The 25,203-nt window shown below is 36.7% G+C and overlaps 1 protein-coding gene across 5 annotated transcripts in view; it reads left to right on the forward strand.

The window, feature by feature from the left end:
* USP37 (ubiquitin specific peptidase 37) overlaps positions 1-25,203 on the forward strand; it is an 81,261-nt gene that overhangs the window by 50,442 nt on the left and 5,616 nt on the right. For all 5 annotated transcript variants that reach the window (XM_025891574.2, XM_073878663.1, XM_073878658.1 and 2 more), the window contains 8 exons: positions 1,312-1,476; positions 3,135-3,200; positions 5,901-6,039; positions 8,952-9,207; positions 17,607-17,773; positions 20,493-20,553; positions 22,802-22,917; positions 24,902-24,971. In XM_025891574.2, the coding sequence (XP_025747359.1) occupies positions 1,312-1,476; positions 3,135-3,200; positions 5,901-6,039; positions 8,952-9,207; positions 17,607-17,773; positions 20,493-20,553; positions 22,802-22,917; positions 24,902-24,971 (1,040 nt within the window). The remainder of the gene's footprint in view (positions 1-1,311; positions 1,477-3,134; positions 3,201-5,900; positions 6,040-8,951; positions 9,208-17,606; positions 17,774-20,492; positions 20,554-22,801; positions 22,918-24,901; positions 24,972-25,203) is intronic.

Consider the following 25,203-nt stretch of genomic DNA (forward strand, 5'->3'; position numbering starts at 1 on the left):
TCTTCATACCATTTGGATCCTTGTGTTCTCTCAGGTTTTGAATTTGAAGATTATGAGTTCTAGCATACTTTTTAAAGAAAAATAAAGTCAGTAACTTTAATTTACAATTTTTGTAGTTTGTGGCTTTTGTGATAAAGATATGTATGGTAAGAAAGGAAACAGTTTTCCATAAAGCAGACATTATTTTGCCTAGAATTGAGGTTTATTCCCATAAGAGTTCTGAAATTCAAATTTTAAAGTGTTCTTGTGGGCTGTGAAATATATTTAGTCCATCAGGCAGAGACTATGGTGTGTATCAGAGGTGAAAAGGTTAGCACAATAGTAACTAAAAAGAAGTGTTTCTACAGAGTTAAAAGCCTTTTCAGACCCACAAACCAGATTTGGCATGTAAATTTTGTAGAACTTTTTGTAAGTGGAGAAACTTTCCTATTTCTTTCTTAGCTTTCTCCAGAGAAAGTGCTAACATTGAAGTAAGAGTAGTTCTTGTCAGGGGCATCTGGGTGACTCAGTCAGTTAAGTGTCTGACTCTTGATATGAGCTCAGGTCTTGATTTACAGGGTCATGAGTTCAAGCCCCGTGTTGGGCTCCACATTGGGCATGGAGCCTACTTTAAAAAAAATAGTTCTTGTCAAAAATCGTCTTGAAAAAATTAATGTTCACCATCAAACATAAGGGCTATTTAACACTTTAATTAAATTACCATTAATGGTTATATAATACCTATTTTTTTGTAAACTAGATAACATTGAAGTAAATAATTTAAGGATTTAACCCAATACCAACATTTTATTTTATTTATTTTAAAATTTTTTTAAAGATTTATTTATTTATTTTAGAGAGAAAATGGGGGGGAAGGGGCTCAGAGGGAGAGAGAAACTCTAAGCAGACTCCATGCTGAGTATGGAACCCGACTCAGAGCTCAATCTCATGACTCTGAGGTCACAACCTGAGCCAAAACCAAGAGTTGGACACTCAACCGACTGTGTCACCCAGGCACCCCCCAATACCAACATTTTAAAGTAAAATGTGTTTTATTTGGTGTTTTTTTTTTTTCTGCAAACATAAATATTTTACCCAGACCTCATTTATCCACCCAATGCCCATGTTTTATTTTTATTTATATTCTTAGTACCTAGCACAGTGCCTAGCACGTGGCAGGTATTTGGTAAATGGTCTTTGAAGGATCTTTAGCCAAAAGTATTCTTTAAGTCAAAAGCTGTCTAACATGGTTAGTTACAGTGATCTCTTTTCACCAGTAAGAGAGCTAGCTCTGTTATGTGTGAACTAGTAATGTCATCTCCTGTTTTTCAGGATCCTCATTCTTCATTTAAAACGATATAGCTTCAATGTCACTCTCTCACTTAACAACAAGATTGGGCAGCAAGTCATCATTCCAAGATACCTGACCCTATCTTCTCATTGCACTGAAAATACAAAACCACCCTTCACCCTTGGTTGGAGTGCACATATGGCAATGTAAGTCCTTGAGAGAGAATTTCTTTACCTTCCCTTTTGAAGTAGAAGGGCTTTAGTGTCTGACCAAAACAATGACTGAACTAGATAACATGACTCTCAGGTAAAATCAGACCAAGAAGATTTTAATTTTGCTTTATTTTATTTTGAGATTTTGTGTCAAATTACTACCTGATGGAAATAATTAAATAAAATGCTTAAAATTTTTCTGAGTGCATTAATTGCCTTTCATAATAAGTTACCTTTTTAGAGAGTGCGCTTACTATTTTACATCACTAGAAGACAAGTTTGATACATTTTGGGAATATAAATCAAATTTGCTTATTCATAAGAGTCACTTGAACGCTAAAAAATACCAATTCCTGTGTTCTTTCCCTAGCCAGTTCTGTTTTAGTAGATCTGAGATAGGGCTTAAGAATAAGTATTTTTTTAAATGCCTTTGCTGACTCTTTGGCATATGCAAGTTTGAGAAACAGCATACTAAATTTTATCTAGTGCCCCCAAAATTGATTGTCTTCATAAATGTATCATCACCAATGTGAGTGAAGAACTTCTGTGGCTCCTAGAAATTTTTCCATGATAAAAGAAGTAACCTTTACTTTTGATTTTGCTTCATCATGTATGCTGAGAAAACCTTAGGACTTCTCTGAATGTTGCTCTTTCTTGCATGACTCTTGTTACATTACTTTGGAGCCATGTACTGTAGTTCTTTTTTATACTTGAACTCTAATTTGGTAGAATCATAAAGTTCTCCAACTTTAGAAGTAAAAAGGATCTTAGAGATTTTGTCTAAATTTTTAGTTTTGCAGAGATTCAAGGAGAGTAAGTGATTTTCTTAAGGTCATGCAGTTAGTAACTGGAAGAGCCAGGTGTCTTGGCTAAAATAGAATAAATAGACCTTTCAGAAAGTGAATGAACATTTGCTAACAATAATTGATGCAGTTTTAGAAAATGTATTTCCCTTGGATTAATAATTGAAATATATACTACATCGTGTAAGTTTACACTAAAGGACTCAGTGGGCCTACTTATTAATAAAGATAATTTCCCAGAGTCTTTTAAGTGTTTCTGGGTTTTCTCCTACAGGCTTTCGTTAGAATAGATGTTTTTGCTTAATGCAAACTGCCCTCTGCTGGTAGACCTGTTACTCTTTGTGGCCATTAGTGTAGGTGATTTATGATCACAGGCCTGAAACCAGGCTATATGATTCCAGAATGGAATGGCTTGAAGACTTTGGACAAGTTCTTTGACCTGTGTATAGGGGAAATAATAGGATGGTGTGAACATTAAATGAGGTAATAAACTATGAGCTCTTAACTCCAGTGTCTGGTAGCCAGTAAGTCCTCAATAAATGAGAGCTATTACTATTTTATTGCTTAAAAGTAAAGAACTGAGGCAAGATAATTTTCCCAAGTTGTTCTTTTCATATGCATTACCTTTGACTTCACTTCCAATGCTGTTTATTTAGATCATTAGATCAGGAAGAGCCTACAGATGGTACCTTGTTTTCTCTTTTGGCCTCTATTGCTAGTAGAAGTATTGTAATTATTTGCAAAAAGATATATAAGGAGCTGTAGTATAGAATAATTCATTTTATAAGTTAAATATATATTTTTAATAATGTAATTATATACATTATATATTTTCTAATTTTCTGATAGTTCTAGACCATTGAAAGCCTCTCAAATGGTGAATTCCTGCATCACCAGCCCTTCTACACCTTCAAAGTGAGTTATATTTCTTGTGTACCCAAAATTTGTATTTTTAAAGATTTGGCTTACCCTGATTTCCAAGATTATCCCCTCCCCTTTTCTTTGTTTTTCTTTGCATGATAACTGCTCTGTATTAGTATACTTTGTAATTTTCCTGAATCTGCTTTGAGGTATAACCTAGGGTATAACAAATCTTTAACAGTGAAGCACGTTCAGATGATCTTCTCAAAATTTTGTTTTTAAACTTCTTAAATCAACTGTTAATACATAATATTTTCATCCTACAACTATAGAAATTGACTGATGACAAGGGATTTTAAGGCTTGAAGGGATAAAATAACCACTGTTGGTATAAAGCACTGTTCCTCAAAGATACACATGGGGATCTCAAAATATCATTTCACCTGTTGCTAGCCAGTCTGGGACTTCCTGTCTTGGACACTGACCTGAAGCAATTCTGAAAGGGAACAAGAAAACAAACACACAATGAAATGTAGCTATTCTACAAATGTTTTATATTTTTTACTTAAGATGGAAAAGTTTGTCCATAAAGGGAAGCAAATACTTTTTTTTAATATATCTCCTCTATAATTTAACTAGAACCACAGTTCCTGATTAAACAATTCTAAATGACTTGGTTGTCATTTATCTTTAAAACTAGTTTTTCTGAAAATTTGATGTCCCAAAGTACTTTTAGAAAAGAGACACTTCTGTTGTTTAAGGGCTTTGGGGGGCTTATATAACCATAAAATGACATTTGGGAACTGCTATTTTCTTTTCCTCCTGTTAATTATTTTTCAGTGCAATTAAAACCAGATGACTAACATGACTAGAAATCTGAAATGGTACCGATATGAATACTCTTGCCCGTTCTCAAGATACAAATGAGCAATACCACTTGGCTGCTTAGAAAGTGAGCAAGTGATGCATTTACAGGATGAATATTTTTCCTTACTACAGGCAAGCTGCCTTCTGTGAATATAGTAATTATTAATGGAATGCACTCTTTATGTACCAAATCACTATAGTTTCAAGAAGGAGATGGTTTCATTGGGCATCATTATATTTGGCATGGTCATCTGTTCTCCAGGGTCTACTGGTATGAGAATTTGAGAGTTGGTCAATAAAGGATAATTAGGCCCTAGAAGACCTGTCATGCCGATCAAACTTAAAAGAGGCTGAGTTTTGAACAAGAATACCATTGGTTCTTCTACAATGTCCTTTGTCTCATTTGACCCTGGTCCATTAGTAGCCAGGTGTCACCCTCCTTCAGCAAAGTATTTACATGGATAAACAAATTAATACATTCAGTTTTGCTTGGTGTGCATGAAATCAGAAATGAGGAATTAAGATGGCTAATTGGCTATTTCTAAGTTATACTAAAAACCCTTTTGAACACATAATGGGAGGCTATTCAAGTGTATAGGCTGGAGTGCAGTGATATCCTGGGAGCTCTCAGCCACAGACTATGTTTGGGCTTATCACTGACCACTTGCCTCTTTTCTTTGATCTACATTGCTATGCAATCCTCCTGGTTTCCATTGTGGCCTCTTATTTCTTGGTGCCATCATTCTGTATGTTTATTTACAGTTTTTACATTTAGATTAATTGCATTTTTCCAATTTCCATTTTACTTTTTTTTTAGTATACTATATGAATTTATGTTAATCTCCATCAAAGAAAGTTCGTGCTCTTTGACCTTTACCACTTTTTCTTTTAGTTTATTTTCAGCTCACTTAGAAGGCAATGCAGTAACACCTTACTTATCTGGTATTGAAGAATGATATTTGATATTTCATATATAAATTTTTACATAGCTGAAGATTGCTTTTTTAAGCATTAAGCTTTAAAATGCTTTACCATTTTAGATGGTTTTATACTCTATAACCTTACAGAATTCCCTATATTCATAAATAAAATACACTGAAGATAATTTAAATGTTTTAATGACTCAGAATCAGCATTATGAGTATCACTTATTGCACTGTGTTTTAATATAATGCCCTCAGAGGCTTTAAGTCTTACAAAACAGTTTATATTAAATGACTTTACAGTTTTTTATTGCCCTTTTTGTGGTTATTCTCTCTCATTTCCTAGCTCTCATTTCTTGATGAACTTGCTACATTATTTTATACACCATTTCCTGGGAAAGAAAGGGTCCCTGTCTAAAGAGTAAAGTGCATTGGCTTTGAAACTACTGCTTTCCTCAGAAGCCTTTTTTCTTACTTTTGAATCCCTGTGTTGTGGAAAATAGAGGTTGCCAGAAGTCTGACGTACATATAATTGGATAAGTGGAATGTTACTGTTAATTTTAAAATAACATGGATCATAATTTAAAAGACCAAAAATTAGCCCTCATGCACAATTTTGTCAAAAACATTTATTCATTGCTATGTCTGCATGCATTCAGTAGAGTACTTGCTTTATAAAAACAAACTTCTTTGGGGTTGATCATTAAAAGAAAAAAGGCACAAAGTGATTGGTTTACGGATGGATTTTATTATAGCATAAGAATTGTCTGATTTTCAAAGCATGGCTGTTTTGGAGTGGGGCAAAGGTAATGCTTAAATACACTTCTTTTGCTGTATCTTTTTTTCTCTGTAAATCATTTTCCGTAATGGAAAAGTTTTTTATTTTGGTATTTACACATCAAGGGAATAACAAGGACAAAAGTGTATTTATCAGACTCATATAGGTTTTTTTCTTAAATTACAGGAATTTCACCTTCAAATCCAAGAGCTTGGCTTTATGCCTTGATTCAGACAGTGAGGATGAGCTAAAACGCTCTGTGGCCCTTAGCCAGAGACTTTGTGAAATGTCAGGCTGCGAACAGCAGCAGGAAGACCTGGAAAAAGTAAGTAATTTCTCATCAAAATACTTGACAAATATTTATATAGCTCTTACTGTCCAAACAAATGCCTTTACAACTAGCATCAGCAACCTTTTTTCTTTTCTTGGTAAACTTAATAAAATACACAGGGTAGATCATAAATTCATAAACTTAATGGATCTGTTGAAACACTAGTTTTAAAGAGTATACTTTGTGTAACTACAAAACCAGTCTGTTTAAAAATGGATTGGGACTTTTTTTTTATTGAGGTATAATTGACATATTAGTTTCAGGTGTACAGCATATTGATTCAGTATTTGTATGTTTTGCAATAAGATTACCACAGTAAGTCTAGTTAACATCCATTACCATACATATTTAGCAAAAAAATTTTTTTTCTTGTGGTAAGGACTTCTAAGATCTATTCTCTTAAGCAACTTCCAAATCTGCAATAAAATATTAACAGTAGTCTAATTCTGTACATTACATCCTCATGACTAAGTTATTTTATAACGGGAAGTTGGCCTGCTGTGTCCATTTCTCTCTCTCACACTCACACACACAGGCTTCCACCCCTAGCTACCAGTAGTCTATTCTCTACATCTATGAGCTTGGTGAGGTTTTGTTTTGTTTTGTTTTTTAGATTCCACATGTAAGCAAGATTACATGGTATTTGTCTTTCTCTGTCTGACTTATTTCACTTAACATAATACCTTCAAGGTCCATCCATGTTGTTGCAAATGGCAAGATTTCATTTCTTTTTTTGTGGCAGAATAGTATTCTACTGTATATGTATACCACATTTTTATTTATCCATTGATGGACACTTAGGTTGTTTCCATGATTGAGACTTTAGAAGTGAAAGTTGTTACAGGTAAATTGCTTTCTCCTGTTAATCTTCAGAGCAACTTTTACATATGGGTCCTGAAATAATTATTTGCTTTATTTAATACTAATTGCTACTTTATGGGGGAGACTGTAGTAAACGTTTTACATCAACAGGCCAACCAGGTAATCTAGAGGTTTAAATAATGAATGTGAGAAGGCGTAACTTTATAATTTTCTATCTTGACACATAATAATAGTTAATACTTTGAAGATACAAGCTTTCCTAGGAGTTTGCATCATCTCATTTGACTGATTTTAAATCTCCCTTTTGTTAAGATAACAATTAATTTAGTAGTTAATTTTTATTGACTTGTTTCCCGTCTTATTTTAAAGCTAAAGATAGTTTGTGGCTGCTCACCTTCAATGAGAAATGATAGAAAGTCAGAAGCTCTCCCAGAAATGAGAGAAAGTTCTTTAGAAAATAACTTCTGAATGTTTATATAATCTTGATGTTGTTTTTATTTTTCTCATTTATTTGAGAAGAAGAAAAAAAAGATGGTGACTTAACATTTAAATAGAAATACTAGGAAATATCTGACTTTGTAGAGACAAAATAAACCAATAAATTATTGTTCTTTGTCATTTATGCAGGAAACTAAATACCCTTTCTCTGTATAACTAAACAAAGATTAACTTATGAATGCTTTATTGAAAAATACACTTATTTTCATATAAAATTACAGTAGCAGTAAGTATCTTGAGAGGTGTTATAAATATTTTTGCACCACTATTCTAACTGAACAGCATAAGTTCTGTGTTTCTTTCAGAGCAATATGAAGTTACCCAGTACTCGGTTTATACTGATTCAATTTACAATTGAATTTTCTCCCCAATAAGATTATTCATTGAACTTTAAAACTGCTGGAACAATAGTGATTAATAAAGGTATATATAGATAATTTTTAAAAAATACTAGGAAAAAAAGAAATATTAGGTGTAGGGTCAGAACGGCTAAAATTAACAACTCAGAAAACAGTAGATGTTGGCGAGGATGTGGAGAAAGGGGAACCATCTTACACTGTTGGTGGGAATGCAAACTGGTGCAGCCACTCTGGAAAATATTGTGGAGGTTCCTCAAAAAGTAAAAACAGAACTACCCTATGACCCAGCAATTATACTACTATTTATCCAAAGGATTCAAAAATAGTGATTCGAAGGGGCACATGCACCCCAGTGTAAATTTATAGCAGCGGTGTCCACAATAGCCAAACTGTGGAAAGTGCCCAGATGCCCATCAACAGATGAATGGATAAAGAAAATGTGGTATACATACAATGGAATATTATTCAGCCATCAAAAAGAGTGCAATCTTGCCATTTGTAATGATGTGGATGGAACTAGAGGGTATCTTGATAAATGAAATAATCAGAGAAAGACAAATACCATATGATTTCACTCGTATGGTGGAATTTAAGAAGCAAAACAGATGAACATAGGGGAAGGCAAGGAAAAATAAAATAATGTAAAAACAGAGGAGGCAAATTATAAGAGACTCTTGACTATAGGGAACAAACAGGTGGAGAGGTAAGTGTGAGGGGATGGGGTAATTGGACATTAAGGAGGGCACTTGATGTAATGAGCACTGGGTGTTATATGCAACTGATGAATCACTAAATTCTACCCCCAAAACTAAGAATACACTGTATGTTAACTAAATAGAATTTAAGTAAGAAATTTAAAAATACAAAATAAAATAATTTTCAAAAAAAGAAATACTACGTGTAGTGACAGTGTCTATAGTGTGATCCACGTATGTCTGGAAGAAAATACACCAAAAATACTTACTGTAATTATGTCTGAGTGATGGATTTTGAATGAATTTATTTTGTTATTTTTATGTATTTTCTAAATCCTATACTTAACACTATAATCAATAAAATGTATCCCTAGAAAATTAGGCTTGCCAGTGAATTCATATATTGGCTATTGATTGTTAACTCAAAATATCAAAGAAAGGAAACATTTTAGAAATAAACTCACCTTAAACTCTTAAGATTGCTGTATTCTCAGGCATTCTGGTTTCCTCTAAAAGTGACTCTCTTTTTCAGGATTCAAAATCATGTAGAATAGAGCCTGATAAGTCTGAATTGGAAAACTCCGGATTTGACGGAATGAGCGAAGAAGAGCTTCTAGCAGCTGTTTTAGAGATGAGTAAGAGAGAAGCTTCACCAACTCTGAGTCATGAAGATGATGATAAACCAACCAGCAGCCCAGATACCGGATTTGCAGAAGATGATATTCAAGAAATGCCTGAAAATCAAGACACTGTGGAGACTGAGAAGCCCAAAACAGTCACAGAGACCGGTAGGTTTAATGAAAATAAACATCTGTTAAGGCACAACTGTGTTCTAAAGCCTTGTAGGGACAAGTGGCTTGTAAATAATGGGAGGTGAAATGAATCTGTGTAATAGGGCTATTCATATTTTCATGCTTTTTTTTAAAAAAAAAGTTTAAAAAATGAGAAGTTATATATTGCGAGTAGTATCCAGAGACTGATGGTAAAGTATGCCGTATCCCTTTAAGTGTACATCAAAAGAAAAGTAAGAATTCTTTTTTTTTTTTTTTAAAGATTTTATTTATTTATTTGACAGAGAGCTAGTGAGAGCAGGAACACAAGCTGGGGGAGTGGGAGAGGGAGAAGCAGCTTCCCGCTGAGCAGGGAGCCCGACGCGGGGCTCGATCCCAGGACCCTGGGATCATGACCTGAGCTGAAGGCAGGCGCTTAACGACTGAGCCACCCAGGCGCCCCAAAAGTTAGAATTCTTTTGTGCATTTAAGTAAATGTGTCATTTTTTTGGTCCCTTTTTTTTTTTTTTACCACTGCTCTCTCAGAAATTTGTATAATTCTTTCCTCATTTTTCTGTATCTGAATTTGTACCAAGTTTTAGTGTATGAATAATTCAAGTTCTCTTTCCTTTGGATTCATCCCTTTATAATGGTAGAAAGACACCTGAACTAAGTGGTCAGGTTTTAAGCCTCTCATCTTGGCTGTCCCACTGACTAGCTATGAATTTTTTTTAAAGATTTATTCATTTAGAGAGCAAAAGAGCGAGGAGAGTAGAGGGGAGGAAGAGGGACAAGCAGACTGGGTTGAGCCCGGAGCCCAACGCGGGGCTCGATCTCATGGCCCTGACATCACAACCTGAGCCGAAATCAAGAGTTGTACGCCTAACCAACTGAGCCGCCCAGCCGCTCCATAGCTATAAATTTTCTAAATAGGCGGTTTAACCTTTTTGGTACTCCATTTTCTTATCTCTGTATAGGAATACACCAGGCATACTTCAGAAGGTTGTGAGTAGAATGTTAGGTCATATAGTGTAAAGTGCTATACAGATCAAAATTTACTTTGTGGTAATTATTCATATTTTGTTATTTTTCAATCCATCAGTGGGAACAACAGCAGAGCCTCCTTGCCTTGCCCTGTGGGTATTTTAAGAATTTTAGGTAGAAAACTTTTACTACCTCTTCCTGTAACCAACTCTTAATTTTTTTCTCCAGATATCCCTAATATGTATATTTATCTGTCTGTGTAGCTGATGTGTTTCAGTACATCAAGCCTAGAATTTTGGAGATGAAGAGAATAATAGTAAATCACAATTATTTTCTGTATTCTGGGGGTTAAGCCTCATCAATTGTGAATTACTTTATGTGCAAATGAAGGTAAGAATTAGTATATCCTCAGTCTAATTGGATACAAAAAACTGATGGTTTTTGGATAGGGTGCTCCTTCCCCCCCGCCCTTCTTGATGCAAGTATCCTCAGGAAATCCCTTTCTCTTATTAAATTTACAGTCACTGCCCTTAGATATCATTGGTTAATATTAGTGCTTTTGCCTTTTGCCAATAATTCCTGCTTTCAGCTCTTCCTTTCACATCTTTGCTCAGTCCTACATCTCCCTAAAATTAACAAAGGAAGTTATTCTTATGTATAATTAGTTCTAGATTCTCTACATCAGTTGGGGAGAACACTGAGTTATCAAAAGCATTAACAACTACAGTCGTTTACAACCATATAGCAGCTTTGGGGAGAGCAGACTTATTAGTAAGTACTTTATAGCCTTTTTAAATAAAATCCTCTATTCTCTAGCTACTATCTTCCCCCATCGGATGCAAGCCTTTTTTGTGTTTGTTTCTTTAATGTAACTGTTGCATTCACCTTCTTACTGTAACTGAAACCCAAAGACATTGCTTCTGCTGCAACATTTCTTTTTTACAGAAACTATGGAGCAAGTACAAAACTAGAGAGGTGTGTAATGAATCTTCCCCCTTGTGCCCATTATCAACAATAATTATCAAAAAAAGACAGTCTTGTTTCATATATATCCCATCTTCTCCACCCCATCCCCTAGATTATTTAGAAGTAAATCCTAGATATTAGATAATTTCATCAGTAAAGATTTCAGTACCTTTAAAAGAATTCTGTTTTAAAAAACATAGCCTCAATCCCACTATCATACTTTTAAAAATTAACAATAAAACTAAGGAATGATCAAACATGATCAAAGTCTACCATAAATCTTCTATTTTGAAAATGTTCAAATCCAGAGAGAAATGAAATATTCATTATTTAACAGTTTGTCACATTTGCTTTCTCCCCTCACTGTGTGTCTGTGTAGATAGTTGTATAGCAGTTACCCAAAATTCGTATCTTAAAACATTTTAACATCTTACAACTCTGTGGACTGACTGGTTGTAACTAGGTTGTAACATCCAAGATGGCTCACCTAGGCACCTTGGTGATGTTGGCTAGACAGGTCCACTGGGGTGGCTGGGTGTCCTCTCCATTCTTTCCTTCCCCTCCCCTCCCCACAATCTCAGGGCCTCTCCCTCTCCATGTGCTCTTTCCAGCAAGGTAGTCAGCTTCTGACATGACAGCTCAGGGCTCCCAGAGCACAAAAGGGGAAGAAACTGCCACGCCTCTTTAATGTAATGTTTAGCCTCAGAATTAGCACAGAATCAATTCCACCACATTTTGTTGCTTAAAGAGCACTCACAGTGAGAATCTACCTAGATTCATTCTGGGGGGTGACTACACAGGAATACAAATACTGACAGTAAGTAAGAATACTGCGTAGTTCATTGGGGGCCATCTTTGCAGACTCCACACATGCACGCATGCACTTTTTTACAGCAACTGTTTGAAATTGCAGGTATCATGATATTTCACCCTAAAACACTTCAGGCTGAATCTCCAAATATATGGAAATTTTCCTACGTAACAGTAATCACCCCTAACAATTTTAACAGTATTTCCATATATAATTCTAGTGTAAAGTCCTTTTTTTTTTTTTTTTAAACCTAGAACCCAAAGTTTACCCACTGCATTTAGTTGTTAAGTCCCTTTAGTATTTAGTCAAGGCCAATTTTTCTTTGAAAAGCTCCCATTATGGATTGCCCTACTGTTCTTTAAGTATAAGTTGTTTTTTCCCATACCCTAATACTTAAGAGCCTGGAGATGGGATAGGTTTTCTCCTTGTTACCCAGTCCCATTTCCAACCCTTTTGTCTCCTTTTATCCTGCAAAAATCCCAGCTTCTTGAAGTATAAGACATCAAACTTTGCCTCCTTTTATCTCTTCCTATAGCTGTCTTTTACCTTTCATTCTCTCTCATTAACATTCTTAGGGCCTTCAGCATCTTCATAAATGATCCTTTCAACAGCCTGGTTTCTCAGTTCCTAATCTTCATTCTAAAGATCTTTTTTCCTACCCCATCTTTTTTTCCCCCCCAAAGATTTTATTTATTCATTCGAGACACAGAGATAGAGAGCGAGAGCACGAGCAGGGGGAGAGGCAGATGAAGAAGCAGGCTCCCCGCTGAGCCAGGAGCCGGACATGGGGGGCTCTATCCCAGGACCCTGGGATCATGACCCAAGCTGAAGGCAGATGCTTAACCATCTGAGCCACCCAGGCACCCCCTTACCGCATCTTGATCACTGACAGAGGTCCTATCCTAGATCAGTGGTTCTCAAAGTAGGTCCCTAGATCATCAGTATCATGCAGGAACTTGCTGGAAATGCCGTTTGTGGCCCCACCCCAGACTTACTGAATAAGAAACTCTGGATATAGGAGTCAGCATTCTGTTTTGACTCCAAGTAGTTCTGATACATGCTCAAGTTTGAGAACTACTTCTCTTGACTTTGTCTTCATCAGTAACTGTACCACCTTTGAAATCTTGATTTCATATATCCTTCACTCCTTCCAACTTACTTAGTGTTATATGTTCTGTTTTCAGTGATTACTTGATCTCATTAAGATTTCCAGTCCTGGGGTGCCTGGGTGGCTCAGTCAGTTGAGTGTACAACTCTTGATCTTGGCTAGGTCTTGATCTCAGGGTTGTGAGTTCAAGCCCCATGTTGGTTGGGCTCCATGCTGGGTGTGGAGCCTAGTTAAAAAAAAAAAAAAAAGATTTCCAGTCCTTTGACTTCTTATTTGCTGTTCATCACCTCTCTCTTGTCATCACTTTCCCAGCCTGTAGGCCGGATCTTGGTACTCTCCTTTCCTTCCTCTTTTTTTGTCACAGTCACCTGACACAACCCTGGCTCCCAGCTTAACTAGATTCATATTCCATACCTACCCCCAAGCAGCTGAAGATTACTGGAGAAGGTCACAAGTTTGTGCGGACTAGACTTCCCTCTCATTCATGACTACACTCTTAAGTGGGCTCTAAATGTGACTAGTCAGTTCTACTTCCTTAGTAAATTTCTTTTCTCATTCTCCATGATCTCTTCCTCAAATCTCCATTTCTCTTTCCGCACACACTCTAGGTTTATAGCCAAGCTGTGGACTTTTCAAAGAAGATAGATGTAGTCAGATGAAAACTCTGCCTTCACTTTTGTTATGGAGGAAACTATTCCTGCTCTTATTTAAGGCCAGTCCCTCTATTCATATTCAGAATTTGATCCACTGTGTGTGCCTTTAAAGACCTTTTCCTTTTTTTTTTTTTTAAAGATTTTACTTATTTATTTGACAGAGATATAGCAAGAGAGGGAACACAAGCAGGGGGAGTGGGAGAGGGGGCTTGTGTTCCTGCTCTCGCTCGCTCTCTCGCTCTGTCAAATAAATAAATCTTAAACAAAAAACAAAAACTTATTTGGCTTGCCATTACACTTCATCCAAGCCTCTTACCATGACCTTTCTCCACTCTCCCCCTCTTTCACTCTACTTAGCCATAGTGGCTTTGTTTCTCTCTGTCCCTCAAAATATGCTAAGTTCATTCTCATCTCACAGCCTTTGCACTTAAGCTCTTTGAGGACAAGGGCCATCTTGCTTTAATTATCACTGTATCTTCACCTTCTACAACAGTGCCCAGTGCATAGTAGATTCTCAGTAAATATTTGGGGCCCAACAGAGTGTCTCATGAATCAACTCAGGAGGGTCAGGAAGACTGGCCAAGTAAGGTTTCATGTCTCCAGACATTTGCCAGAGGGAAGAGTGTATGCAAAGGCTGAGAAAGGCTGGCAAGTTAGTGGGCAGCAAAAAAAAGTTGAGAATGATCTGCATTGCTGGAGCATAGTGTTGAGGAAGAAAAGCAAAAGAGAGACATGCATTCTCTAGTTTTTACATGGCTTGAAGCCATGTTTAGAAGTTTGGACTTCTTTTTCAAAGGCATTAGGAAGTTATTGCCTATTTTTAAGCAAACAAGTATTTGATAAAGATTTATATTTGTAAAAGATGATTCTGGCTGCATTGTAGCACATAAATTACAGAACCCAAAGTAATCCTGTGAGACCTGTTAGGAAGTTGCTGCAGTTGTCTAGACCAAAAGCTAATGGTGCCTTAAGCCAAGGTTTTGGCATTTGAAAGAAAAGTTGATGGATTTAAGAGATAGTTAGGAAATAATGACTTATCTGATAGGAGGGGACAAGTAAAAAATGACACCAGCTTTCTGTCTTTAAAAAAAGACTGTGTATGGTGATCCCTTTCATTGAAATAAAGACTGTAGGAAAGGAGGTTTCATTTGGGATAGGGGAAGAGTCAGATAATCTGTATTCAATGTAAGAATGTTGAGTTTTAACACATGGTTTTCCTTCTATCCATTGTTCAGGTTCCTTAAAAGTGTATTGTTATTCCATGGTTATATTTGTTCCCATAGATCTTAAGTAATGTTTGTATCCATCTCATAATCTTGTCCTGAAGATAAATCTGTCTTGATTATCTCAAAGTAAACTTCCTTGGGGTGCTCAGTGGCTCAGTCGGTTAAGTGTCTGCCTTTAGGCTCACGTCATGATCCCGGAGTCCCGAGATCAAGCCCCACGTCGGGCTCCCAGCTCAGCGGGGAGTCTGCTTCTCCCTTTGCCCCTGCCCCCAGCTTGTGTTCTCTCACTTGTGTGCTTTCTCTCTCTTTATCAAATAAATAAAATCTTAAAAAAGTAAACTTTCTTGATTTGTTTTCTATCACATGGATTAATTGATAGTGTAATTTTAGGATTGTGTGGAGCACATTGATACATGGAATGCTGAAAATTATTGGTTAAGAAAAATTGTACCTCTGTCACTTTTTTTTAATTGAGTATATTTTGGTAATAAAAGTAATATTTAACTTAGGCCCTAAAATAGCAGCCTTAACTCCCAAATCTTTCTTCCACTTGAAATGTTCAACATCAGCTAACTTTGAATGCCTCAGTCTCAGATTTCCAGAAATAATCTGATTGGTTGACTCAAATATCCATTCCTGGTGCAGTAAGCTAAGGCCAGAGGGACAGGCAGGGTCAGATAGACCTCAGAGCTGCCCCTTACAGACTGTGGAAATGACTGTTTCTCCAAGAACGGAGGAAAGGAAGAAATTACTGACATCTTTTATATAATTTTTTAAAATTGGGATCATATTGCTCTTGCCCTTAATATACCTGAGGGTTTTTCTCTTTTAATGAATATTCAGAGTTAGTTTTTAAAGGTAAATATTCATTTGGCAATTTAATACAATTAAAAAACAATGAACTACTTACTGACTTAGAGTCTAAAATCAAGATGCTGTAAACTTCAGGGACACCTGGGTGGCTCAGTCGATTAGGTGTGTCTGCCTTTGGCTCAGGTCATAATCCCAGGACCCCGGGATTGAGTCCCCTGTTGGGCTCTTTGCTCAGCGGGGAGCCTACTTCTCCCTCTGCCTCGGCCTGCAGCTCCCCCTGCTTGTGCTCTCTCTCTCTCTCTCTCTCTCTCTGACAAATAAATAAAACCTTAAAAAAAAAAGGGGGGCGCCTGGGTGGCTCAGTCGTTGAGCGTCTGCCTTCGGCTCAGGTCATGATCCCAGAGTCCTGGGATCGAGCTCCACATCAGGCTCCCTGCTCCGCGGAAGCCTGCTTCTCCCTCTCCCACTCCCCCTGCTTGTGTTCCCTCTCTCATTGTGTCTCTCTTTGTCAAATAAATAAAATCTTTAAACAAAAATAAATTAAAAATAAAAAGATGCTGTAAACTGCAGAGTTTATAGTGTGGGCTATAGAAAAGTATCATTTAAGTAGTTAAAATGCAGTAATAGGGCAAGTAAAGCGCATATACTGATTTTACTTGCTTACCTTTATTTACTTCTTTATTTTAGAGTGCAAATGGGGGGAGAGGGAGAGAGGGAATCCAGGCAGGCTCCCCGCCCAGTGTTGATCCCAACATGGGGCTTAATCTCCAGACTTTGAGATCATGACCTGAGCCGAAATCAAGAGTCCAATGTTTGACTGAGCCACCCAGGCACCCTAAGCATATACTGATTTTAAAGCAATCCATATAAAATCTGTAAAGATAATTCTTGTTGACCAATTAAATTCTTATGAGAATTTCCTTGTTAAGATGAGAATTTTTGCTTTTGTAAAGTGAGAGAGAAAGAGAAAGCTCTTATCCACCCACTCTTATCTGTATTAAAATTATAATGAAATGTTGTTCTAACAGAACAAAATCTGTTTCACCAGAACAAAATCATGACCATGTTGTTTATCCTAGCTAGCTGTGATCTAGAGATTGAGAAGGAACGGGAAGAAATGAAAGATTAATTTTTTTTCTTATCTCCTTGGATGAATGTTTTAAACATATATATTGTCTTTTGTTTGTGCAGTACATGAGGTGTTTATTATATATTTCATGTAGCTCTTTTGCTTTAGAATATGTACAAGGGTTATTTGATCATTAATGTGAAAATATACACTCATTTGACGTACAGTTTAATAATGGAAAAACCTCAATATTAAGATAATCATTCTAGCCTAATTCTTATTTCATTTACTCTATTCCTAGTACTTGGTCATGTGACATTATGACTGGCTGTGAATATGGCTATTCATTTTTCTCCATCCTTAACGATAATGCTTCTGATGATTGGTTAAGTTTCAGAACCATTTCGGTAGATCAGTGATTCTCAACCAAGGACAGTTTCGTCCCCCAGGGGACATTTGACAATATCTGTCCCTTTTTGGTTGTCGCTGCTGGGGGAGAGGGGTGCTACTGGCATCTAGTAGGTAGAGGCCAAGGATGTTGCTAAACATTCTGCAGTGCATAAGACAGCCCCCTCAAACAGCAAAAAATTATCCCACCCAGAATGTCAGTAGTGCTGAGATTGAGAAACCATGATCTAAATGTAGTAAAATGAAATTGTATGTCCCAAGCAAATTATGTATGAGGCTCAGGTAAATTACTCTCTCTGAACAGTAGATGTCACTCTAATCCAGAGATTACAGTTTATTAGAGCAGCTTTCCCAGTTATGTCCTGTTCTGCTTCCTCAGAGTCTGCCGGTTTTACTGAGATAACTAAAGACTGTGATGAGAATAAAGAAAACAAAACTCCAGAAGGGTCTCAAGGAGAGGTCGATTGGCTCCAGCAGTATGATATGGAGCGTGAAAGGGAAGAGCAAGAGCTTCAGCAGGCATTGGCTCAGAGCCTTCAAGAGCAAGTAAGAGATAATTATATTGCTATTTTCTCCATATCTGTCTTTCCCAGTAATAACAACAGCTAACATGTGTTAAGCACTTACTGTGTGTCAGGCATCATTCCAGATAATTTACATACAGTAAACCATTGATACATCAAAACAAACAAACTTTGGAGCTTTGCCTTGGGTTTGAAATAGAAACAGTGGTAGTCTTTTTTTCTTTTTGGGTTTGTTTTTTTTTTAAATCCAGATACAACAAAATGTATTGTTGATTACTTCCCATTACTATAATTCATTGCATGCTAAAGAAAGGTGGGTTATTAGAGATCATCCCCAGTCCAAGTTGGTTTTGCAAGCTATAGAAACAGCCAGCATACCACCATGATTTTATCACTAATATTTTAAGGCATTGTATTTGTTCTGGTCACTTTCTCACAATATGAATCCTTTCCTATGAATTATTTGAACATAAAATTCTCAGGAATATTATCTGAATAGTATTTGAAATTTCAGATTTCAGCCATTGACTAACATTTATCTGGTTCTGCTCTTTTCTTATCTATTTTTTTTAAGATATTATTTTTAAGTAGTCTCTACACCCAGCATGGGGCTCAAACTCACAACCCCGAGATCAAGAGGCTCATGCTCCACCAACTGAGCCAGCCATGCGCCCCATATAATAATCTGTTCTTAAATTTTTAGTTCATCATGCTTATATTTGCCAGAGCTGGTTGATTGTACCATCGCAGTTCCCTGAGGTATCTGACTAAAAGGTGATGTCTTCATGGTTATCTAATCCAGTGCAATCCGAGTCATGCTAGTAATAAAAATTTACTAAAACTCCCTAGAATAAACACACAGTTTTCGTGTTTACAAATAATCAAATTAAGAAATCTATTTTTATCTTAGGGCTCCTGGCTGGCTCAGTTGGTGGAACATGCGACTCTTGATCTCAGAGTTGTGAGTTGGAGCCCCATGTTGGGTGTAAAGATTATTTAAAAATAAAAACTTAAAAAAAAATTAATTTGTCTAGAACAGAGGGGTTCAACTTTAACTACACATTAATATCATCTGGGGAGCTTTAAAAAATATTGATGCTTGGGTTGTTCTTCCCCTCAGGAATTCTGATAGAATTGATTCTAGTGTATGGTCTGGGCATCTGGATTTCTTTCCTTTTTTCTGTCTCTTTCTCCCTCCTCCCCTCTCTTCCTTCCTTCTTCCTTCCTTCCTCCCTCTCTCTGTCCCTCTCTTCTCTCCCTCCTTACTTGCTTCCTTCATTTTTTAAAACTTCCCACAGTTATTCTAGTGTTCAGTCAAGGTTGAGAACTGCTTTAAAATGATTTCCGAACCAGCTGTTCTGTATCCTTTTATTTACAAGAAGTACCTCCCTAGCCTCCTGGCCATCAAGATGCATTCATGTCACCCATTTTACAAATAATGGATAGTAATCATTTGTTTTAGAAAATTTATTCTTAATCTAAAAGACCAACGTCTAATTTCTTAATAGTTCCTTATAGTGCAGAAAAAGAAAAAATTCAGTACCCCTCTTTTTCATATACAAAAGACGAATATCCTATTTCTTGTCAGTTGACCCAGTTAAAACTACCTGATAAACCTATTTTCACATCTGAGAAATATAAGATGAACTTTCATTAGTTTGGTATACCTGCATCATTCTATTAATAGCTAAAAGACTCTTTTACCATCTGGGTTTCCTCATAGACTTTATAGCTGGGATAAGCTTAAGTAATCATATTTCCTCTTAGAGAATATCTGTTTCTTTCTTGAATACAGTGTTATTGCTCCCAGGACTTAAAGGCAGAATAGCTCATTCTGAGCTTCTTATATACTTTAGTGATCTTAAAAACAAGTGTAGACTTGAGAAAAGTATAAACAGTTCTGCTTAAATTATGTTTTTTCTTCATTTATGCATGAAGTTTGTAAATTGTATTTTCTCTGCAGATGAGAGGGAAAAATTTTTTACAGTCAACATTTCCATATTTTTACAATTAATCATCCAGTTGAGACATGTTCAGAGGTACTTGTTTTTCTAGGAGAACCTCAGATGTATTAGAGAAATAACAGTCAACAGTCAACGAATTCATTTCGTATTCACCATGTATCTAGTATGTGTCTTGGGTTTTTTTGTTGTGTTTTTTAGCAAGAACAAAACAGAAGTGTTTGAATAATGATCTTGTGGAAAGAATTGTTTTATCTTGCTGTCACAGACTTTAGGGTCCGTGATATGCTAGAGCCAGCTCACCATCAGCTCAGGTGTACGTACCTCTTCCCAACTCTGCACTCAGCATCACGTTGGTAGCTTAAAATTGGCCATGGTGGGAGTGTTTATACCATGAAAATTGGCAAAGGCTGTAAATTAGAGGAAAGAAAACAGAGCAGTTTGCTAAGTAGATTCTGCTATGTGCCAGGTATTTCATACATAGAAGGAAAAAGGGAATTAAATCATAATGTCATAGTGAATGGCTTTTGGTTAGCAAGCCAAGTGTCACTGACTAGAGGAGATAGCATGTAAGCCTTTTTAACCCCCAAGGTTGGGTTTTAGAGGGCAGCATTGAAAAAAGCAAAGAATTTCTCCACATCCCTCAAAAGGTCGTATTCCAAACATAAGATTATGGAAAACATTATTAGCAAATACTTCCAGAGCAGCTGATTTTGTAGTCCTTAAATAAGTTTATTCAATACCTTTTTAAATACCTTAGTTGTGTTCTTATCCCTTTAGGAAGCTTGGGAACAGAAAGAAGATGATGACCTCAAAAGAGCAACAGAGTTAAGTCTTCAAGGTGTGGAGATTATTTTAATTACATTGTTTTAATGGAGAAATGAATCACACACAGAAAAGCATGTGAAGTATTATTTTTAATGATTTAATTTTTTTAAGTTTTGGGGGGGTCATAGAAGCAATATCATCTCAAATATCTGAGGATATTAAATATAGTTCATTTGTTTGCTTATTTGAAGTTTTCTTCTCCCTGAATACAGATTGTTTCCTCTAGCTGCTCTGTCCTGTCTTGTTATTATGCTCTTTATATATATTTTTAAAGATTTTATTCGAGACAGAGAGATACAGAGAGCATGAGCAGGGGGAGAGGCAGAGGGAGAGGGAGAAGCAGACTCCCCCCGCTGAGCAGGGCGCTCAACATGGGGCTTGATCCCAGGACCCTGGGTATCATTATCTGAGCCTACGGCAGACACTTAGCCATATGAGCCACCCAGGCACCCCATGCTCTTTATATTTCTTAATAGAGACTTTCCTCAGGTACGTAGTAATCCATGGCTGTGGTTCATGATTAAGAAGAGGAGACTAAAGGTTGATTGGAAGCCCTGAGCATATGAATAGCTAGGCCTTGTCAACTGTGAGTTTTACTGGGTGGGACTGTTTTGGGGATGATGTTAATGTTATTTAGGCCTTTTTCTTGGGCTGGTCAGATTCCTAAAAAAGAGTTTTCTGATCTCTTGCCTTTGCCTAAAGGTAAAAGATGTGGCTGCCAAAGTTCTGGGAGCCAAGTATAGGAATAGGGCTGGCAGTTATATTCATCCTTCACTATGCAAACTGTGGCCTACTCCTCTCTTTTCAGTATGTGCCTGGCATCCCCCAATCCAGAGACTGTTTTACCCTCTCCAGAGGATAAAACTCCAGACTTCTGTCATTGCTCAGCAGCATGAAGTGGGGAGAAAGGGGTCCTGGGAGTCTGTTTCTCAAATACTTTTCATCAAATCCTTATTTTTATCTCCTCCTTAGTCTCCAGTTTCAACGGTACATGGTAGTTCAAGGTTGTATGTCTTTTGAACAAGATTCTGTGATGTAAATTGAATTGGTTCTCAACTTTTCCATTACTGGCTTAGGATCTGGTTTTGGCTTTCCTTGGTCTGCTAAGTCAGTCACCATCTACTTTCCAGCTTCCAGAGTTCTGATGTTCCAGTCTCTTTTTCTGTTCTTCCCACTCTGAGGTGTTCATGTCTTATAAATAACTATACTGTGATTTGAGTGGAATTAATTATATTTTAAAGCAAAGAGACACTTAAGTACAAATGATTCTGGGATTCTTTTGTTTGTTTTTTTAAGATTTTATTTATTAGAACATGAGCGGGAAGGGGGGGCAGAGGGACAAGCCGACTCTCCACTGAGCAAGAAGCCCAAAGTGGGACTTGTTCCCAGGACTGTGAGATCATGACCTGAGCTGAAGTCAACCTCTTAACTGACTGAGCCACCCAGCCCCACACCCCATCGCACCCCCAGGATTCTTTATTTACAGTCATTAGTAAATCTACCAGTGGAAACACTTTATTAAAGAAAAAAGCAATCTTGGATTTAATTGTTAGTGTATTTTAGTGAAACTTAAAGATTAAATTTCCAGGGGCGCCTGGGTGGCTTGGTCAGTTGAGTGTCTGCCTTCCACTCGGGCCTTGATCCCAGGGTCTTAGGATCAGAGCCCCACGTCTCAGGGAGCCTGCTCCTCCCTCCCCCTGCTTGTGTGCGCGCTCTCTCTCTCTCTCTCTCTCTCTCTCTCCCTCCCTCCCCCCCCCCCTCCCCCCCCCCCCCCCCAAATAAATAAAATCTTTTTTAAAAAGGTTAAATTTCCATTATATTTATTACATTTCAAAAGATGTAATATTGAAGAACATGAAAGGATACTAATTTTTTTATGGTCGCTTTTCTGTGAGATCATTTGTATTTGCTGGGAGCACCTACAATATATACACCAAATAGTTGAAATCTAACATACAGTTTATATAATGTGAAATTGGGTTATCTGTAAAACCATAATCTTTTTTTCAGTTTTATTCCTTTCTTAGCATTATATCCCTTTCATATAAATATATTTAAGAGAAAAGGGACATTTCTTTTATAGATACCTGGTACCTGAATTGTTATTCCCCGGAGTGGGCTGGATAAAATAAAAGCCTAATAATGTTTTAGGTTTCCTTAGGATGATAAAATATGTACTCCAAGCTGTTTTTTTTTTATCTTTCTAATCATATCACTTTGTGTCTATTCTAAGAACTTTTACAACACTTTATATTCTGCAGAGTTTAACAACTCTTTTCTGGATTCGTTGGGTTCCGATGAGGACTCTGGCAATGAGGATGTTTTAGACATGGAGTACACAGAAGCGGAGGCGGAGGAACTAAAAAGAAATGCAGAGGTAGGCTGCTTACTCCCTAAGTAGGACTGCTCAGGCTGCCGGCATCACTCTTCCTGCTGTTTCTCTTCCAAGGCCCCACTGTCAGTATCCCCTGTGGCAGCCATCAGTGCTCTTCACGTTCTCTTTTCCTTTGCTCATTTCTTCTTTTTTTTTTTTCCCTTAAGATTTTATTTATTTATGGGGCGCCTGGGTGGCTCAGTCGTTAAGTGTCTGCCTTCGGCTCAGGTCATGATCCCAGGGTCCTGGGATCGAGGCCCACATCGGGCTCCTGCTCCATGGGGAGCCTGCTTCTCCTTCTCCCACTCCCCCTGCTTGTGTTCCCTCTCTAGCTGTGTTTCTCTCTGTCAAATAAATAAATAAAACCTTTAAAAAAAAAAAAAAGATTTATTTTAGAGAAAGAGCCTGTGAGTGAGGGGAGGGGGAGAGGAAGAGGAGAGAATCCCAAGCAGATTCCTTGCTGTATACAGCGCCTGACGCAGGGCTTGATCCCAGGACCCTGAGATCATGACCTGAGCCAAAACCAAGAATTGGACACCTAACCGACTGAGCCACCCAGGCACCGTGCTCCTCATTTCTTATATACAAGATTCAAAATCAAATGAAACAAAACTAGAAAGATATCCTGACTCCCTCTTATGCATGTTAGGTAGTAACTGAGTAACATGACTCTCAATGTCATATATTAATTCACCTGTAGTTCTGCCAAAACTATATTGTCTTTAAGTGAAATAACAAAACTAGTTGGTTGTTAACTCAGTAAAAACTACTGGATCAATGACATTAAACTAGAACACATTGTAACCTTTTTTTGCCCTTCTTAATTGCTTTTCTTTCCATTTTCCAATTTTTTTGTAATTTTAATTACGTAGAACTCCACTGTCCTAACACAACTGCTGTTAGCATTTTTACATATTTTGTCAACCCTACCTCCAACTGTGCTTTTAAAACGTCGGAAGTAGTTTTTATTCTGCTTACTTGTTAAAGATTATTTATAAGCATTTTATTTTTAATGGCTGTATGTATATTGCCTCAAATCAACATACTATTTATTTCACTTAATTTTTAACCATGAGTATTTATGTTTCTGTTGTTCCATTGTAATAATGAATACATTGGGAGGCGCTTGGCTGGCTCATTTGGTAGACTGTGCAACTTTTGATCTCAGGGTTGTAGGTTCGAGCCCCACATTAGGTGTAGAGATTACTTTAAAAAATATACATGTTTAAAAAATACATTGAGGAACTGTGGATGATTGTAATATTTTCTGTGTTTAGGATTTTCTTCTTTCAGTAAATTCCCAGAAGTAAATTACTGCTTCCAAGTTGAGAAACATTTTAATGGTTTCTGGTTTACATATACCTATATTCCTTCCCAAAATTTGTATCTTATAGTGCTGCCTGCAGTGCATGAATGTCACTTTCCAGGTTTTTACAATTTTTCTACTAACAGTATTTTAATAGCATTTTAAAAAATATTTAAAACATAAAAGTTTATCCATAATCCCTACAGTACCACCGCAGCTGTTTTCATTTTGTTCATTTTGTTTTCCAGTACTTAATCATTAACATACCTGTTTTTATAGAGCTGTAATTATTGTGTGCATTCATGTGGATTTCAAAAACAAGTTTACATGTTGCTGACCCACTGAATAATATTGCATTGAGTTGGTATACCACTAATCATTCAACTATTATTGGGCCTATTGTTCCAACTTTCCATTATTATAGATAATGCTACAGTGAATAATTTTATACATGTACTCTTTTCTTCTTTTGAATGATTTTCCTAGGATAAATTCTTAGTTGGGAGTAGAATTCTTGGGTCAAAAGGTATGAACAATACAACCACTGGATTTTTTTTTTATTGAGTTTGACTACACACACACTGAAACTCAGCCGTATTAGCTTTGATAATGAATTTAAATTTAGTGTTTTGCTTTTATTCAAATGAAGAGTTAAAAGTCATGCTCACTTCTGTTTTCCAGACAGGAAATCTTCCTCATTCTTATCGACTCATTAGTGTTGTCAGTCACATTGGTAGCACCTCTTCTTCAGGTAAATGGACATTATGATTTCAGCATTTTACAAATGAAGTAGCCAGCATTTACTCCCTATTAGTTTGCTCTGTGCCTAGCTTCATGAGCTATAGGTTGAACGCATTAAGAAAAAGTTTTAAATCTTTCCTTTGATCACACTAAATGTGAATTGTGTTAAAGGTGCAACTTTTTTATTTATTTATAGATGACCCAAATTCCCCTATATATGTGTATGTAAAAAAAAAAAAAAA

This window comes from Callorhinus ursinus, unplaced genomic scaffold (genome assembly GCF_003265705.2).
Source record: "Callorhinus ursinus isolate GAN/ISIS: 27379988/994484 unplaced genomic scaffold, GSC_fseal_2.0 scaffold2, whole genome shotgun sequence".
NCBI classification, from domain to species: Eukaryota; Metazoa; Chordata; class Mammalia; order Carnivora; family Otariidae; genus Callorhinus; species Callorhinus ursinus.